At 47.3% G+C, this 20255-nt stretch overlaps 1 protein-coding gene across 1 annotated transcript in view; it reads right to left on the bottom strand.

The window, feature by feature from the left end:
- SOS2 (SOS Ras/Rho guanine nucleotide exchange factor 2) overlaps window positions 1-19007 on the bottom strand; it is a 98776-nt gene extending 79769 nt beyond the window's left edge. Inside the window, exon 1 of the mRNA XM_040332896.1 lies at window positions 18339-19007. Coding sequence (XP_040188830.1) covers window positions 18339-18425 — 87 coding nt within the window. The 5' untranslated portion in view covers window positions 18426-19007. The remainder of the gene's footprint in view (window positions 1-18338) is intronic.
- Between the last annotated feature and the right edge of the window lie 1248 nt (window positions 19008-20255).

The following is a 20255-nucleotide window of genomic DNA, read 5'->3' on the forward strand; positions in this document are numbered from 1 at the left end:
CCATAGCTGACATACATTTTCTTCAGAAGCTATAATATGAATATATATATATATATATATATCATTTTTTATATCATAAATAATGCCTTTCATGGCATAGCCATACCTTACTAAAGCCAACCTCCAGATAGAAAAGGCCACAATCCAATCCCAATACAGGTTCATTGCCAATCACGGAGGGCCTACACACATCATTTGTTGTGCCGAGCATCCCTACCCAATGCAGTCACAAGGCCAAGACGCCGAGTCGCCTCATTCAATTGATTAGGACCCTGTACTCCGCCCCCTCCGCTAGGATCAGAGTGAATGGCCGGCTGTCGGACGCCTTCTCCGTGGCTAATGGTACCCGGCAGGGATGCCCCCTGTCCCCCATCCCCCATATGTCCCCCATATGCCATGAAGAATAAAGGCAGTTCTGAAGGCAAAAAGGGGGTCAAACCCAGTACTAGCAAGGTGTACCTAATAAAGTGGCCAGTGTGTGTGTACATCAGCTGCCATGGGACACATACGTGTGATGTGTGGGCATGACAGCTCCTCCTTCTGCCCCGACACATATGTTTTTGTTTATAGCGCAAAAAAAAAAAAAAAAATGATGAAATACAACCAAGCTCTATTTGTGAGAAAAAAAAATTATATCAGTTTTATTTGGGTACAGTGTTGCATGACTATGCAATTGTCAGTCAAATTAGTGCACTGCCATATCGCAAAAAAAGTAGCCTGGTGATAAAGGGGGGTAAATCTTCCTGTCATTGAGAGGAATTGTCCCCTATCAGTGGTGTAATTGAAAGAATCGTGCCCCATTTTTAGTGTAATTTTGAGGATTTGTGTCATTGGCCCCATTGTTGGTGTCATTGAGGGAAACTTTGTCCCATTATTGGCGTCATTGAGAGGAATTGTCCCCCATCATTGGTGTCATTGTAAGGAATTGTGCCCCATTTTTTGTGTCATTATGAGGATTTGTGTCCTATCGTTGGTGTCATTGGGCCCCAGTGTTGGTGTCAGTAGGAGAAATTATGCCCCATGATTGGTATAATTGAGAGAAACTGTGTCCCCTTGTTAGTGTCAGTAAGAGAAATTATGCCACATTGTTGGTATCAGTAGATGAAATAGTGCCCCAAGGGCCGTATAAAAGCAAGCAAAGGGCCACATCTGGCCCCCGGGCCGCAGTTTGGAGACCCCTGGCCTAGAAGGTGCATTTCTGATCACGAACAATATCCACTCTCTAAGGAAATGATTGATGGCATATTGCCGATGGTGAAAGCAAGCCAGGTCATCTCGTCCAACATGACCACACATACCTGACCTCACATATGTTTTTGTGGCTGAATGGGATCAGTTTCTCCCATACACACTTCAAATTTACGTGAAGCCTTTCTAGAAAAGCGGAGGGTGTGATAGCGGGGGGGGGGGGCTACATTTATTTCACAAACGTTCTATCAAAATTTCGACACACTCCAGGTTCGTGGAAAAAGTCAAAAAGTTACACAGAATTCTGGAGCAACATACTATATATGTATATTAAACTGCGTAGAGGGTTCTTTACTGCAAGAACGGTAAGGATCCTTAGTGCAAAATTATTTGGGGGATGAGAAGACACGAGAGAGGGGGCCTACGAAGGGAAATAAACAGACCTGGGTATGGCTACTGCCTGTTTCCCTTACTTAGAGTGACAGCGCATGTGGCACATGCCTCACTGTGCGCCACTTTGCCTCACTGTGTCCATGTGCATGCCCCACTGTGCCCATGACTAGACTGACGTTTAACATTAGAGCCCATGGAAGGGGTGCCCGGCTTTGAAAAAAATCGGTGCTCCCCGGCCGCAAGTCCCCTGGACAACAACTTTGCACAGTTGTAGAGAAAGAGTGTGGCTACATGTGTGCCAAGTTTGGGGTCCAGGGGACCTACGGCCGGCCGGTACCGGGTCCGGGAGATCAGGCGCAAAAAGGCGACTCGAGTATAAGCAGAGGGGGGCATTTTCAGCACAAAAAAAATAAAAAAAAAATGTGCTGAAAAACTCGGCTTATACTCGAGTATATACGGTAATTGTATTTCCATGTTCTGTGTACTGTGGGAGACCAGATATAGGGAATGCATGGTCCTGGAGAGACCAGATATATTGAATGCAGGGTCCTGGAGAGACCAGATATATTGAATGCAGGGTCCTGGAGAGACCAGATATAGGGAATGCAGGGTCCCGGAGAGAGCAGATATAGGGAATGCAGGGTCCTGGAGAGACCAGATATAGGGAATGCAGGGTCCTGGAGAGAGCAGATATAGGGAATGCAGGGTCCTGGAGAGACCAGATATATTGAATGCAGGGTCCTGGAGAGACCAGATATATTGAATGCAGGGTCCTGGAGAGACCAGATATAGGGAATGCAGGGTCCCGGAGAGAGCAGATATAGGGAATGCAGGGTCCTGGAGAGACCAGATATAGGGAATGCAGGGTCCTGGAGAGAGCAGATATAGGGAATGCAGGGTCCTGGAGAGACCAGATATAGGGAATGCAGGGTCCTGGAGAGAGCAGATATAGGGAATGCAGGGTCCTGGAGAGACCAGATATAGGGAATGCAGGGTCCTGGAGAGACCAGATATAGGGAATGCAGGGTCCCGGAGAGACCAGATATAGGGAATGCAGGGTCCCGGAGAGACCAGATATAGGGAATGCAGGGTCCCGGAGAGACCAGATATAGGGAATGCAGGGTCCCCGAGAGACCAGATATAGGGAATGCAGGGTCCCCGAGAGACCAGATATAGGGAATGCAGGGTCCCCGAGAGACCAGATATAGGGAATGCAGGGTCCCGGAGAGAGCAGATAGAGGGAATGCAGGGTCCCGGAGAGAGCAGATAGAGGGAATGCAGGGTCCCGGAGAGAGCAGATAGAGGGAATGCAGGGTCCCGGAGAGAGCAGATAGAGGGAATGCAGGGTCCTGGAGAGACCAGATATAGGGAATGCAGGGTCCTGGAGAGAGCAGATATAGGGAATGCAGGGTCCTGGAGAGACCAGATATAGGGAATGCAGGGTCCTGGAGAGACCAGATATAGGGAATGCAGGGTCCCGGAGAGACCAGATATAGGGAATGCAGGGTCCCGGAGAGACCAGATATAGGGAATGCAGGGTCCCCGAGAGACCAGATATAGGGAATGCAGGGTCCCCGAGAGACCAGATATAGGGAATGCAGGGTCCCCGAGAGACCAGATATAGGGAATGCAGGGTCCCGGAGAGAGCAGATAGAGGGAATGCAGGGTCCCGGAGAGAGCAGATAGAGGGAATGCAGGGTCCCGGAGAGAGCAGATAGAGGGAATGCAGGGTCCCGGAGAGAGCAGATATAGGGAATGGAGGGTCCTGGAGAGAGCAGATATAGGGAATGCAGGGTCCTGGGGAGACCAGATATAGCAAATGCAGGGTCCTGGAGAGACCAAATATAGTGAATGCAGGGTCTGGAGAGAGCAGATATAGGGAATGCAGGGTCCTGGAGAGAGCAGATATATAGTGAATGCAGGGTCCTGGAGAGACCAAATATAGTGAATGCAGGGTCCTGGAGAGACCAGATATAGGGAATGCAGGGTCCTGGAGAGAGCAGATATAGGGAATGCAGGGTCCTGGAGAGACCAGATATAGGGAATGCAGGGTCCTGGAGAGACCAGATATAGTGAATGCAGGGTCCTGGAGAGACCAGATATAGGGAATGCAGGGTGCTGGGTTTAGTAACACCAAGTATTGCAGTAAGGGAAAGCACTATATTAATGCCTATGGCTTTACAAGATCCAACCAGCTCTATTAGGTGTCATTGTCATCCAATAGAAATGTCTCAGCACACTCTTGCACTGGTATTGATGAAATAATTATTCCCAGTCTGTGAACCAGTTAGGATAAGCAACATAACAGTAAAACTGCAGCGGACCATATGAGGAAGAAAGTCAATCTGTAATTTAATGGCCTCTAAAAAAAGGATCACAGGCCTTGATAGCAATAGACAGGCTTGCTACTATAAATGTCTTGCAAATAAATGTTGCCCAGGACAGGTATGCACCAAAACGCACAGGAAAATCTTGCTGCGTGACCTGAAGTGTATCCTGCGCTGGAGCCTGTAGGAAGCTCTGCGTCCAATCTGTCACATCAGATTCCAATTCACAACGCAATTTATTCAGATACAAGGTTCAACTCATTCAATTGTAAGGATTGCCATTTGCCATAAAAACTGTTATTTTCTGTAACAACCTCCAATGAGAGCTAAAAATACCAGTCACCTGGTTGATAAACCAGGGGTTGACAAATTTGCTTGGAATCTAGGAGCCAGCTAAAAAAAGTTAGGAGCCAGAAAACGCGCCCCGTCCCGACGAGCTTGCGCGCAGAAGCGAACACATACGTGAGCAGCGCCTGCATATGTAAACGGTGTTCAAACCACACATGTGAGGTATCGCCGCAATTGGTAGAGCGAGAGAAATAATTCTAGCCCTAGACCTCCTCTGTAACTCAAAACATGCAACCTGTAGAATTTTTTAAACGTCGCCTATGGAGATTTTAAAGGGTAAAAGTTTGTCGGCATTGCACGAGCGGACGCAATTTTGAAGCGTGACATGTTGGGTATCAGTTTACTCGGCGTAACATTATCTTTCATAATATTAAAAAAAAATGGGGATAACTTTACTGTTGTCTTATTTTTTAATTTAAAAAAGTATAATTATTTCCCAAAAAAGTGCGCTTGTAAGATCGCTGCGCAAATACGGCGTGACAGAAAGTATTGCAACGATCGCCATTTTATTCTCTAGGGTGTTAGGATAAAAAATATATATAATGTTTGGGGGTTCTAATTAGAGGGAAGAAGATGGCAGTGAAAATAGTGAAAAATTACATTAGAATTGCTGTTTAACTTGTAATGCTTAACTTGGAATACCAACGGCCACCACCAGATGGCTCCAGCTCACACATCTGGTGGTAATAACTTGTAATACCAACAGCTCACCACCAGATGGCGCCAGCTCACTGGTTTGCCCCCCCTTCCAAGCCAAGACGCCAGGACCCTATTTCTAGTCGCCATGGCGACCGGGATTTGTTCGAGCCCTGTGATAAACGATCACCAATGCAAATCACATGTGCTAGAGCAGGGGTGGCCAACCAGTGGCCCGGAGGCCACATGTGGCCCGCAAAGCCCTCTGATGTGGCCCGCGACCTCCTTCTCTGGAATGGAGGGTTGATATGCCCAGATCGCAGGTTGCCGACCTGCCATACCACAGCATCAGTGTTGTGAATGAAGCTGGTGGTAGAGGAAGAAAGCGGCTGCAGAGCAGAGCCCCACAAGCCCATGCTTCCTCTACAGCGCTGGCTTTTGCCACAGGTGAAGTCTATGGCAAAGTTCAGCTAACCCGCAGTATAGACACAGGTGCACTACGTTGCACCCGCGGTGTGGGTGAACCGCAGCACATAATTGAACAAGCTGAAGTTAGAAGCCGATTGGTTTCTATGCAGAGCTGCACCAGATGATTTTGCACTCTCCAGTTTTAGTAAATCAAACCCATTTAAACTCATTTGTATAAATAAAAAAATAAAAAGTTTAAAGAACTTTCCCTAAGGCTCCATTCACATCTAGGCGGACGAAATCGTGGCGTTTTGTCCCGCGAATTGCGGCGGCAAATAGCGGCGTTTTGTACCGCGATTTGCGGCGACAAAACGCCGCGATTGTCCGCCTAGATGTGCCCCTCTATGGAGATGGTTCCCGAAAGCCGCCTGAAAAAAAGGTCCGGGACCTTTTTTCAGGCGGCAGGCGTACGGCGTTTGGCGTGGAGATGTGAACCATCTCCATAGAGGGCAATGTGTTTCCAGCCCTCTGGCGGCAGCGGTGTCACACTACAGGCGACAAAACGCCTAGGTGTGAATGGGGACTTAATCACACGCCAATATTAATTCCAAATATCTTATGTTGTATTCTTAGTACCGTGTTCACCTGACATTCGGTTACTTCCTCCGCACCTCACTGTGAGATGGGAGGGAAAACCAAACAGGAAAGCGCTCATGCAGTCTGTAAACGTCACGCAGGAATTCTACGTTGCTTTCCTGTGGCCGCACAGCGCATAATAAACTCACAGCAAGGCTTGCTTGAGGAGCTGCAGCCAATCAATGGCTAGGAGCTGCCCTGCAAGCTTCTGATATGCGTGTCCAGTAAGGAGGGGAGCTAGCAAGGGGAATCCGATTCATCCCTGCAGGAGGTGCCCTGCAATCCATTGTAGATTGTCACATGCGGTGAACAGGGGAGGTCTATGAACCTGCTGGAGCCTCCCCACAGGTTGATAAAGAGTCACATTGGGTGGGCTTCCAGACTACCGTCGTAATGCTGCGGTATAATGCTTTTGGGAATTATTGGGGGGGGGGGGGTACAAGCACCGATCTCCCTGTATAGCTTTCAATAAAGCATCTGACAGCTGCGCAAGAGAGAGGAGGAGAATCGGCTGTGAGATGCTTTATTGAAAGCTATACAGGGAGATAGGTGCTTGTACCTACCCCCACCGCTGCACCGATCATCCCTGACTGTCCCCCCTTGGGTCTCCGGGTCCCCCCCCCCCCCGGCTCCCCTGTGTGCTCCTCACTCTCTTCTGGTCCTCCTCTGTAGTCCTGGATCTGTCAGGATGGAGAGCAGAGGAAGGAGCTTGTATATATGCCTTTCCCCTTTACACCCTCTGTCTCCTCTCCATTCACCTTCAGTGCAGCTGAGGCTGCAGAGAAAGGGACTGGAGAATCTGTGTCCTCAGTCCCTTTCCCTGACTCAAAGGGGAGCCCTGATATCTCACCAACAGGGCGGATACATTTTTTTATAATAAATAAATATTTAAAGGTTAAATTGTAAAAATAATAATAAAATAAAAAATAAAAAACACTGACAGGGTTCACTCCTCCATCTCCCCAAAAAAGAAAGCATTGTAAAAAAAATAACAACAAAACAAATAAAAAATACTGACAGTCCACGCTTCATCAGTGCTGCATATTATTGGTATCGGTGTAACGTAACCCTAATTACAAGGAATGTAAACATCCCCTATAATGGAAATAAGCATGACAGGTCCTCTTTAAAAAAAAGACCTCAGATCTCTCATTTACCTTTAAAGCGAAAGAAAAAATAAATACAATTTTCACACTTTCACTTTAAAAAAATAAATACATTTCTTCTTGCCGGAGAGCAGGAAGTGATGTCAGAGGTCACTCTGATCCAAGGGCATAGAGCCGATTGAGGGCCCTCTTGCCCTTACTTGACTTCCTGCTTAGCCACCAGCCAGCTCAAATAGCTTATGGGTTTAACGGCAGCTCCGGTATACCAGAAAATGACCGGAAAGCGGCGGGGGGGGGGGGGCTCGGTCACCCCCCATTCACATTACAGTGCTCAGCCCCCCACTTCATTACCCGGCTATAGTAATACGACGTCCGCAGGAGGGATCTCCCATCCTGGAAGGGCGTCATATGACGTCCTGGGCTTCCCAGCCGTCTAGGGGGCGTGCCGCGTTGCTCAGGACCTGGTCCGCATGCCCACGATGTCTGCCGGGCACCCAGGATTGCCCGTGAACACAGCAGAACCGTGAATCTACACACAGATCCACGTCCTGTAAGGTGTGAGGGGACCGATGGTGTGTTCCCAGTACAGAGGAACACAGACCGATCAGTCTCCTCCCCTTGCGAGTCCCCTCCCCCCTACATTAAGAATTACTTCCTAGGAAACATAATTAACCCCTCGATCGCCCCCTAGTGTTAACCCCTTCCTTGCCAGTGACATTTACATCAATGCATTTTTATAGCACTGATCGCTGTATAAATGTGACTGGTCCCAAAAATGTGTCAAAAGTGTCAGATATGTCTGTCGCAATGTCACAAATAATAATAAAAAAATAATAATAATCGCAGATCGCCGCAATTACTAGTAAAAAAAAAAAAAAAAAATTGCCAGAAATCTATCCCATATTTTGTAGACGCTATAACTTTTGCGCAAACCAATCAATATACGCTTATTGTGATTTTTTTTTACCAAAAATATGTAGAAGAATACATATCGGCCTAAACTGAGGAAATAAAAAATATATATATTTTTTTAATTGTGATATTTATTATAGCAAAAAGTAACAAATATTGTGTTTTTTTTCAAAATTGTCGCTCTTCTTCTTCTTCTTTTGTTTAGAGCGCAAAAAATAAAAACCACAGCTGCGATCAAATACCACCAAAATAAAATCTCTATTTTTGGGGGGGGAAAAAACATAAAAATTTGGGTAGTGTTGCAATTGTCAAGTGTGACAGCGCTGAAAACTAAAAATTGGTCTGTTAAGGAAGGGGGTGAAAATGACAGGTATTGAAGCAGTTAAAAATAGAGCACTTACCTGTCCAGGCGAAGTCCTCACCCGAGCTGCTGCAATCAGCTATTGGGTGCTGGCACCGCCATCCTGACTAAGGGAAGCCGGCAGTGACGATTTGCCGCTTCACAGCCGGTTTCCTACTGTGCATGCGCGAAGCACGCTGCGCTTTGTGCATGGGCCGCAGTCTTCTGAAATCGGTGACCTGTCCCAGAAGGCTGTGGGGGAAGGAGGTGGGAAGGGAGGGCGAATTTATGGCAGGAAGTGGGAGCGGGTACCTGTCAAAACCAGGTACCTGCCTTCCACTCCCCCCAAAAGGTGCCAAAAGCTTTTCCTTTTGGGTGGATCTCCACTTTAAGACCATTTCGAGATTAGATTTAGGCTAATTAAGGGGAGTAGAAACAGGTATTTTTTTTAAAATCAATGCCGTACTTACCGTTGTAGAGATGTTCTCCCGCCGCTTCCGGGTATGGGCTGCGGGACTGGGATGTTCCTATTTGATTGACAGGCTTCCGACGGTCGCATCCAGCGCGTCACGAGTTTCCGAAAGTAGCCGAACGTAGGTGCGCAGGCGCAGTATAGATCCGCACGGACGTTTGGCTTCTTTCTGGTGACGCGCTGTATGCGACCATCGGAAGGCTGTCAATCAAATAGGAACGCCCAGTCCCGAAGATCATACCCGGAAACGGCGGGAGATCATCGATCTCTAAAACGGTAAGTACGGCATTGATTTTAAAAAAAAATACCCGTTTCTGCTCCCCTTAATTAGCCTCAATCTAAGGTTAAAAATTCGGGTGAACTCCCGCTTTAACTGACTCTAGTGATTGGATTGTTGTCCTGCAAGCTGGTAAATCTCCGAGTAAGGTGAGGCCGAGAGTGCCAACGTCACATTGCGCACACACTTCAAAACAAAAGCAAATAACGAGAATTTTTAGCAACACAGCGCACCAGATTAATGCACGTTTAGCGTTCTGTACTTCATGCGCATTGGCCGCTACTATACATGTGGGATGGAGTGGTGCCAAGTCTTAAAAAAAAAGGCAGGCACAATGTTTTGTATGATAGCATGTGTAATTTTTTGCCATGCGCAGTGTAAATGGGCCCTTACACACTGCTCTTGGTCATACTAAATACGCCTGTTGCGGGTCGTTCACAGAGCGCTCACTATATTCATGCTTGTGTATATTTTGCTGGTTGAGCACAAATAAATTATGCACTGACTCAGGAATTCTAAACTGCCTGCCAGAGTTCAATACATCATCCACCGATCACAGTCAATAAAAGAGGGAATAAATCCAGGATTCATACCCAGTAATCAATTTCCCCAATCTTATCCCAGGCTGCTCCAGCACTAGATGACGTGTGCTCTTGAAATACAATATACATTACCTTGATGCTTTTTTCCTACTGCTGGCAAATCCGTGTTCTGCAATACAACACTCACTACAGACGAGTCCAACATTTGCCCCATAGCCTGGATTTGAGGGAAGGGCCAAGAGCTGCACAAAGATGGCCATCATGGAATTATCTCAAAGCAATTCTTGGCTAGGGAAGATTTTTATTTCTTTTTTTATTATCATTGTATAAGGGAGATTCACCCTCTCCATTTGTCCTTGTGATCACTGGGACTGGAAATCAGGGAAAATTTTAAAACTGTTCAGTTGTCAGAAGAAGATTAGAAGGGAAATCTTCCAATGGGGACAACTGCTCCGGCGAGGACGATCTCAGAGAGGATTCATCTCACTTTGAAGATCTCTATAGAGAAGTGATGGAAAATTTCTCAAATGGGACAGAGATGGCAAGAAAAAATAAATAAATAAATCCTATACATTTTGAATATACTTTTAAAGAGGAAGTAAACCCTGATGGGTTTTACTTCCTTTGTTTCCCTGCAAAGGTAAAGGCATAATGGGCTAGTAATTAGTATGCATTGCATACTAGCCCATTACAGTAAAACCTTGGTTTGAGAGCGTTTTGCAAGGCAAGCAACATTTTTAAATACCGTATTTATCGGCGTATACCGCGCACTTTTTTCCCCCTTAAAATCAGGGGGAAATCGTGGGTGCGCGATATACGCCGATCCCCGCCGTCTCCGACATTGTCTGAGCCGAGCAGAGTGTACTGCGCACTCGGCTAGGCTTGGCTCTGAGAGGAGCCGAGTGTGCAGGAAATCAGGCTCTGCACAGCGTGCCAAATTCAAACACACAACGGAACGCAACCCCGGGAAAGGTGCGGATGGACAACCACAACACTCGACGGACACCGCAGACGGACGCTGGACAAGGCCGCCAATGGACGCCAGGCAAGACAGCAGACGGACACCGACAAGGCTGGACAAGACCACGGATGGTCGCTTGGGGTGTGCGCTATATGCCGATAAATACGGTACATTTTGACTTGCTATGAAAACAATGTCTTGATATACAAGTATCGTCATGTCACAACCGAGTATAAAAGAGAAGCAGGGATGGACTGGCAATTGGGACTACAGGGAGTTTCCCGGTGGGCCGATGGCTCAGTGGGCCAGCTTCAGTGACAGTGGACCGCTGCCCCTCTGTCTCTCCCTCCTTCTCTCACCTCCTCTCCCTCCCCGTAGCGCTCACCTGGGGGGAACAGAGAAGCAGGGGGAGGACCAGAGGAGCAGGGGGGAGGGGACAGACAGCTGACTCAACAGCTATGGCCTGGGAGTTTCTCACTTCTGCCTAATCTTGTCCCATAAGGGGGGGCACCAAACTGATTCTTTGCCCCGGGTGAAATAATGTCTAGCTTCCCCACTGGTACTGCCTATAAGAGTACCAGTACCAGCCATTCTACTCTAATAAAGTAGAACGGCTAGTGAAGGGGGAGAGGGGGCTTAGGTGGCCGGGGGGGGGGGGGGGGGGGTTGGTGGAGTTGTCCAGCCGCCATGGGAGAGACCTGTCAAAGTGGGCCAGTCTGGATGAAGTCCAGGGACAAATTTTTGTCCCAGTCCAGCCCTGAAGAGAGGATGCCTCTAGGTTTTGCTACACTTAGAGGCACTCTCCCTTCTCTTTTATACTCAGTTGTGACGGAGTATAAAATAGAAGACATATTGCTAGAGAGGAAATCCCTTGGGGACCCCCCAGTTCATCAGAACTAGTGTCCCCATTGGAGATTTCCACTCTAACTTTTCTGGGGACAACATTTTTGATTTTCTTTTACTTTCAATGCCAACGGCAAACAGGACCAATAAAGAAAGTGAATCTCCCTGAGGCTGGGTTCACACTACTACACTACTTTCATCCTACTTTGCTCTGCTACATTGGTCTTACATTTATACTACATTGGTCCTACATCCATCCTACTTTCATGAACAGGATACTACTTTGGTCCAACTTCAATGATATTCAATGGGCCTGAAGTAGGATCAATGTAGGACCAAAAGTAGTACAGGGAGCCTTTTCAAAGTCGGACCGACTTGTGTAGGACGCTACAAGACGCTCTCATAGGGAAACATTGAACACAGAGCAAAGTAGGATGAAAGTAGTGTAGTTGTGTGAACCCAGCCTAATGGGAACAAAGACAGCAAAAAAAAACTGTCAGGTGTTCCGATCCCTCTTCACTCTATCCAAAACTAAAAGAAAAAAGTTTTATCTTTAGTTATTCTCTCATATTCCTGATATGTGTCTGTTGTACCATGTACTTGTATGAGAACGTATCCTGTTCTCTTTTGTATTGCTTCCGCACACCAAAACTCACAGGCCGTGCAAGGAGGGCATTAATCAGAGAGGCAGCACAGAGACCTAAGGTAACCCTGGAGGAGCTGCAGAGTTCCACAGCAGAGACTGGAGTATCTGTACATAGGACGACAATAAGCCGGACACTCCATAGGAGTTGGGCTTTATGGCAGAGCGGCCAGAAGAAAGACATTACTTTCAGCAGAAAACAAAATGGCACGTTTTGAGTTTGCGAAAATGCATGGGGGAGACTCCCAAAATTATTGGAGGGCGGTGCTCTTGTCTGATGAGACAGAAATTGAACTTTTTGGCCATCAAAGAAAATGCTATGTCTGGCGCAAACACAAAACTCAAAGAACACCATCCCCACTGTGAAACATGGTGGTGGCAGCATCATGCTGTGGATATGTTTTTTAGCAGTCGGGACTGGGAAACTGGTCAGGGTTGAGGGAAAGATGGATGGTGCTAAATACAGGGATATTCTTGAACAAAACCTGTAGCACTCTGTGTGTGATTTGAGGCTAGGACGGAGGTTCACCTTCCAGCAGGACAATGACCCCAAACACACTGCTAAAGCAACACTTGAGTGTTTTAAGGGAAAACATGTAAATGTGTTGGAATGGCCTAGTCAAAGCCCAGACCTCAATCCAATAGAAAATCTGTGGTCAGACTTAAAGATTGCTGTTCACAAGCGCAAACCATCCAACTTGAAGGAGCAGTTTTGCAATGAGGAATGGGCAAAAATCCCAGTGGTAAGATGTGACAAGCTCATAGAGACTTATCCAAAGCGACTTGGAGCTGTGATAGCCGCAAAAGGTGTCTCTACAAAGTATTGACTTCAGGGGGGCGAATAGTTATGCACATTGACTTTTTCTCTTATTTTGTCCTATTTGTTGTTTGCGTCACACTAAAAAAAAAAAAAAAAATACCTTCAAAGTTGTGGGCGTGTTCTGTAAATTAAATTACGCTAATCCTCAAACAATCCATGGTAATTCCAGGTCGTGAGGCAACAAAACACGAAAAATGCCAAGGGGGGTGAATACTTTTGCAAGGTACCATATGTGCAAACGGAGATCTGGTTCCATGCCTTTTTACATTACATGTTATTGTGTCAAAAGATCTACCCCCGCATACATGCAAAAAGAAAACTGGTTCCAATACTTTTACATTACAAGACCCCCCCCCCCCCCCCTCTCAGCCTCCTGGGGTACACATGACACTTCTCAGAAGGTTGCAGGGCCATTAGGGGAGATCTCTATGTGATGTGAGAGACATGGTGCCACATCTCCATCTGCGCATGCGCGAGATCTGGCGCTGTGCACTTCACATTACATGTTGCGATAACGTCAGGAGACCTTGTGAGAGTTTAGCACCCAAGGCTCTGCAGCCTCCTGGGATGCGTGAATGACAGAAGGTTGGGGAAGAAGAAGAAAGCGACGTCACTCTTGTCTTGGCGAGGAACAAGGAAATAATAAGAGGGAAAACAAATACAGTATGTAAGAGAGGGGGGCTGCCCCCCACCAGAACACACCAGTCAGCACTCGCAGTCACTGGCTAAGACAGCGCTGATTGGATGGCGATCAGCAGATGTTTTTTGGACTTGCCCCCCTTCAGGCAGACTGCCGTACACATGGGACAAACGTTGAACGGTCTGATATTGGACTACCACTTAAAGTGGCAGTAAACGTTTGTACCATTTTTACCTACAGGTAATCTTACGATAAAGCTTACCTGTGCACAAGTGCACCGTTTAGGACAGGGATCCTCAAACTACGGCCCTCCAGCTGTTGTAGAACTACACATCCCATGAGGCATTGTAACACTCTGACATTCAGAGACATGACTGGGCATGATGGGAATTGTAGTTCCTGAACAACTGGAGGGCCGTAGTTTGAAGACCCATTGTTTAGGAGGTATTCCAGCGAGCAGCACCCGGTGACGTCACCAGCACATGCGCTCTGAAGGAACAGTATACCTGTGCCAGAGCTCTGTGCTGTTCCCGGGGCTCCCGCGCACATGCGTGAGGTCATCACAGCTCGACCAATCAGGCAGTCAGAGGCCAGAAATCTGGAAGACCACCAGGTAAAGATGGAAACCCTGGCAGGGTGCCACTGGAGGGATCGGTTCTAATGGTAAGTCCGAAATAATGTACTAGCACATTATGGCTTAAACCTGCAGGGAGGGTGGTCCCCCTTTTTTTTTTTTTTTACCTTTACTACATCTTTAAGAAATACAGTACAGGCATACCCCACTTTTAAGTACACAATGGGACCAGAGCATGTATGTAAAACGAAAATGTACTTAAAGTGAAACAATACATTTTTTCACTTCTAAGGTGTAGTAGGGGGTCAGGGGCTATAGTGGGGGTGTCAGGAGCTGTAGTTTAGGTGTCAGGGTCTGTATTGGGGGTGTCAGGGGCACACTGGAACAAGACGGGCTATGCTCTCGGAGCTTTAGCTCCTTCTACTGTGGCTGCAAAATGTCTGTACAGTACTTGTAATACACTTTACATGCACTCGTGGGTATGTCCTTACTCGCGAGTGTATGTAAAGTGAGTGTACTTAAAGCGGGGTATGCCTGTACTGTAAAACGCTGGATGTCTGGGCAAAAAAAAAAATATATATATATATATATATATATATATATATATATATATATATATATATATATATATATATATATATACACATACAGTATCTGATGAAAGTGAGTACACCCCTCACATTTTTGTAAATATTGTATTCTATCTTTTCATGTGACAACACTGAAGAAATGACACTTTGCTACAATGTAAAGTAGTGAGTGTACAGCTTGTATAATAGTGTAAATGTGTCCCCTCAAAATAACTCAACACACAGCCATTAGTGTCTAAACTGCTGGCAACAAAAGTGAGTACACCCCTAAGTGAAAATGTCCAAATTGTGCCCAAAGTGTCAATATTTTGTGTGGCCACCATTATTTTCCAGTGCTGCCTTAACCCTCTTGGGCATGGAGTTCACCAGAGCTTCACAGGTTGCCACTGGAGTCCTCTTCCCCTCCTCCATGATGACATCACAGAGCTGGTGGATGTTAGAGACCATGCGCTCCTCCAACTTCCGTTTCAGGATGTCCCACAGACGCTCAATAGGGTTTAGGTCTGGAGACATGCTTGGCCAGTCCATCACCTTTACCCTCAGCTTCTTTAGCAAGGCAGTGGTCGGTCATCATGGAGGTGTGTTTGGGGTCGTTATCATGTTGGAATACTGCCCTGCGGCCCAGTCTCTGAAGGGAGGGGATCATGCTCTGCTTCAGTATGTCAAAGTATTGCCCACCTTCCAAGCCAAGTCGCCAGGACACCATTTCTAGTCGCCATGGCGACCTGGCGCCCGGGATTTGTCGAGCCCTGCTGTATTGTGATAACAAACCGGAAGTTAGAGACTTACTAGCTTGTTGGGCAGGGTTGAAAACACTGTTTTGGATTTTAGTGCATCAATGGCACTGCGTTGTCAGGTCAAAACACAAATTTGGGAGCTCACAGGATTTCAAACAGGGTCAATGTCTTTTTCTGTACTTGCAGCTTCTTTGAAAATATAAAATAAGGTGTAATGTGCATCGTGTATTGCAGAGATGTAAAGAATAGGTTTCTTATACTTTCATTTCATGCTTTATTTTGGCGAGAAATTACTTTGAGAAACACCCCCCTAGCATTTCTGGCCATGAGTAAGGGCAGATGATTCATGTAGCATTTAATTCCTGGAATCCACCTGCTCTTAGATCGGGCATGCAAGCAGCAGGGGGAGTGCTTAGCTGAGAAAGCCCCGCCTCCCCTACTGAAGACTCCAGTGATGTACAACAGGGCAGCACAGTGGTGTAGTGAATAGCACTCTCGCCTAGCAGTAAAAAAGGTTGCTGGTTCGAATCCCAACCACGACACTACCTGCCTGAAGTTTACATGTTCTCCCTGCGCCGGTTTCCTCCCACACTCCAAAGACATGCTGGTAGGTTAATTAGCTCTAGTATATGAATGGGAGTTAGGGACTTCAGATTGTAAGCTCCTTGAGGGTATGTGAATGTACAATGTATATGTAAAGCGCTGCGTAAATTGACGGCGCTAGATAAGTACCTTAAAAAGGGTTGTAAAGGTACAATTTTTTTTCCTAAATAGCTTCCTTGACCTCATCCTTCGATTTTGCTTTTAAAGCGGAGCTCCACCCTAAAGTGGAGTCCCGCTGATCGGAACCCTCCCCCCTCCGGTGTCACATTTGACACCTTTCAGGGGGGAGGGGGGTGCTGATACCTGTCTAAAGACAGGTATTTGCACCCACTTCTGGCCACAGTCTGCGGGCAGGACGTCACCTCCCGTCCTCCGTTGTGCTCTGGGAACACTCGGCTCCCAGTGCACAGCGGGAGCCAATCAGCAGGCGCAGCTCGCGCATGCGCCATAGGGAACCGGGCAGTAATGCCGGAGCGCTTCACTTCCTGGTTCCCTCACCGAGGATGGCGGTGGGGCAGCAGAGTGACGAGCGATCGGTCATCCTCTGCTGCAGACGGCGCTGGACTCCAGGACAGGCAAGTGTGCCGATATTAAAAGTCAGCAGCTGCAGTATTTGTAGCTGCTGGCTTTTAATATTTTTTTTTTTTCAGCGCACATCCGCTTTAAATGTCCTTATTTCTTTTGAGAAATCCTCACTTCCTGTTCTTCCGTCTAACTCCACACAGTAATGCAAGGCTTTCTCCCTGGTGTGGAGTGTCTTGCTCGCCCCCTTCCTTGGACTACAGGAGAGTCAGGACGTCCACTAACACAGCTCTTTTCCTCTATCTGCAACGTAGAGAGCATCCTGACTCTCCTGTAGTCCAAGGGAGGGGGCGAGCACAACACTCCACACCAGGGAGAAAGCCTCCCATTACTGTGTGGAGTTACAGACAGAAGAACAGGAAGTGAGGATTTCTCAGAAGAAATAAGGACATTTAAAAGCAAAATGGAAGGATGAGGTAAGTGAAGGAGGACTGCACTAAGGTAAAGGAAGCTACCGTATTTATCGGCGTATACCACGCACTGAAAATCAGGGCAAAATTGTGGGTGCGCGATATACGCCGATACCCGCTTTCCCGCCACAAGTTTGAATACTGCGCCGGCATATACCGAGCGCAGTACACTAGTGTATCTTCGGGCAGTCTCGGCGCCTCTCGCACTGACGTCCTGAGCGTACAGGACGTCAGCGCGACAGTTGCCGAGCCTGCCCGACGATACACGAGTGTACTGCGCTCGGTATATGTCGGCGCAGTATTCAAATTTGGCACGGGGAGGACGCGAGGACGCTGCAGAAGGACGCCGGACCCGACGAAGAAGACACCCGAAGCCGCAGACGGACCCGACGAGGCCGCCGATGGACGCCGCGCAAGACACCAAAACTGTAAGTACAAAACATCTTTTTTTCCACAGGAATTCGGGCAACTTTAGGGGTGCACGCTATACGCGGGAGCGCGCTATACCCCGATAAATACGGTATTTAAGGGGAAAAAAAATAAATTGTACCTTTATAATCCCATTAAATAATAATAAATATTATTATTGTAATAATAATAATTATTATTATTATTATTATTATTATTATTATTATTATTATTATTATTATTATTATTATTTCCCTAGGCCTGAAAACCAGGAAGTAACTGAAGAAATGTAAAAACAAAAAAAGTTTAAAACAAGCAAATATTTTTGTTTTTACATTTCTTCAGTTACTTCCTGGTTTTCAGGCCTAGGCAAATTATTTCTTATTATTATTATTTAAGGTACTTATATATACTTTCCTATTTACTAATGCTAATATTAATAAACATAAGGATAAAAAATAGTCAATGTTGATTGAGAGAGTGAAGTTTAAGTATTAATTATGGAAGGTTCAAGTTCAACTTTAAAAAGCCCAATTTTCTCTGCAAACATAGTGACATGAAAGCATCCTGTATTATATATTTAATCGCAAAGTAAAAAAATAAAATAAAAAAACCTTATACAAAAACAGTGAAAAATATATATATATATATATATATATATATATATATATATATATATAAAACATAATTTTGCAAAAAAAAAAGAAGAAAACAACCAAAAACCACAAAAGTAAAAGTATATCTGCATGTCAATCAAACAATATAAGCTAGAAATGATACCCGAACGCGGTAAGGTAGAACATCTACCAAATAACGGCCAACCAACATTAGACGTGAAAAGATTGCGTGCGTTATAGAGATGCTGGGACTTGTAGTTACACAGTAGATATAGGATGACACGTATGCCTGTCATAATAAAGCAGCAGCACCCATGGCACTCACCTTCTTCAAGGCTGGGAAGAAGAGTCCTCGCCACTTAACGTTGTTCTCCTCGCTGAAGAAGTCATAGTTTTGCGGGGACTGCTGCATGGTGCCGTCCTCATGGGACACAGTCAAGGCTCTAGCCCGGAGCAGAGGTGCTCAGGCCACCCGGCTACCATAGACCAGAGCTGTAATGCTGCAACAGGGTTCAAACAATGCTTTCTATTCCACAGGATGGGACCGTTGCTCACTCCTTTTCTTCTTCAGATGGGGCCTGCTGATCCTCTGGCAGACTCCAGGCCACTGGGCTCCTTAGGCCACACTCTTTAGCTGGAACCAAGCCTGCAGCTCCGCTCTCCAGCTGATATGGGGGGGAAGATCAACACTGCTGACACCTACCATAGACCGCTCTACAGTAACTGCTAACCCACTACAACAGGCCAAGGCACCAGCGCTGATAGACAGCACAGAAAGGACCTGCACGGCTGAGTATAAACAATGCTGCTCACTTGCAGGCAGAAGTGTGGCCCTAGAGATACAGATCCGGGGACACTATCATTGAGGGGGGCAATGCTACTGTCTCTATAGCTCAGGGCTGGCTGACTTTCTAGAATACACAGCTAACTGTAACAGAGATGGGGGGGGGGCAACTCCGCCAACAGGCGCGAGCGGGCAGGGGGGCAACTCCGCCAACAGGCGCGAGAGGGCAGGGGGGCAACTCCGCCAACAGGCGCGAGAGGGCAGGGGGGGCAACTCCGCCAACAGGCGCGAGAGGGCAGGGGGGGCAACTCCGCCAACAGGGGCGAGCGGGCAGGGGGGCAACTCCGCCAACAGGCGCAAGCAACTCCACCGACAGGGGTAAGAGGACAGGGGGGCAACTCCGCTGACTCTCTGGAACAAAGCATACAAAACCTACAGGGACGGGCATTCAGAGTTCTATATAAACAGAGGTAAAGCTCCGCAAAATACCCAACATGGGTACAAATAACAATACAACTCAACTGACACTCAAATTAGCTGACTCTCTAGCACGCGCAGGGGTACAGTTTGCTGACTCTCTAGCGCGTGCGCACTGGAGTACAGTTTGCTGACTCTCTGGCGCACGCGCAAGGGTACAGATTGCCGACTCTGGCGCGTGCCCACTGGAGTACAGTTTGCTGACGCTCTGGCGCGAGTGAGCAAGGGTACAGTTTGCTGACGCTCTGGCGCGAGTTCACGCAGGGGTACAGTTTGCTGACTCTCTAGCGCGCGCAGGGGTACAGTTTGCTGACTCTAGCGCGCGCAGGGGTACAGTTTGCCGACTCTCTAGCGCGCGCAGGGGTACAGTTTGCCGACTCTCTAGCGCGCGCAGGGGTACAGTTTGCTGACTCTCTAGCGCGCGCAGGGGTACAGTTTGCTGACTCTCTAGCGCGCGCAGGGGTACAGTTTGCTGACTCTCTAGCGCGCACACAACAGTACAACTTACTAGCGCACACACACGCAACGCTATAACTTACTATTTAGAGCACACACAGGGGACTGCTTACTCTCTAGCGCACACACAACCTGCAGACTCTTCCACACACACACAAGGTACAGCTTGCTGACCCTCTCACACACGCAGGGGAGGGGGGGGGGGTAGGTACAACTGCACTACCACTCTAGCATAAGCAACAGTACAGCCCTGCTGCTTGTCTACCTACACAAGGATGCACCTGTACTGACTAACCAATGCAGGGGTACTGCCTGTACAGAACACACACACGTGTAGCTCTACACAAGAAGGGGGTACACCTCTAAAACACACAGCTGACGAGTTGCCCTCGTCTCCCCAGCACAGACAGGGGGTACAGTGCAGCACCCATGGGGGAGGGGGGTCAGTACTGGTCTCTCTGTCCCCCAGCAGACACAGCGCTCCTGTTCCAGCACACCCCACAGATGGTACAGTGCTGCTCTTAG

The sequence above is a fragment of the Rana temporaria genome, chromosome 13, assembly GCF_905171775.1.
Source record: "Rana temporaria chromosome 13, aRanTem1.1, whole genome shotgun sequence".
Taxonomy (NCBI): domain Eukaryota; kingdom Metazoa; phylum Chordata; class Amphibia; order Anura; family Ranidae; genus Rana; species Rana temporaria.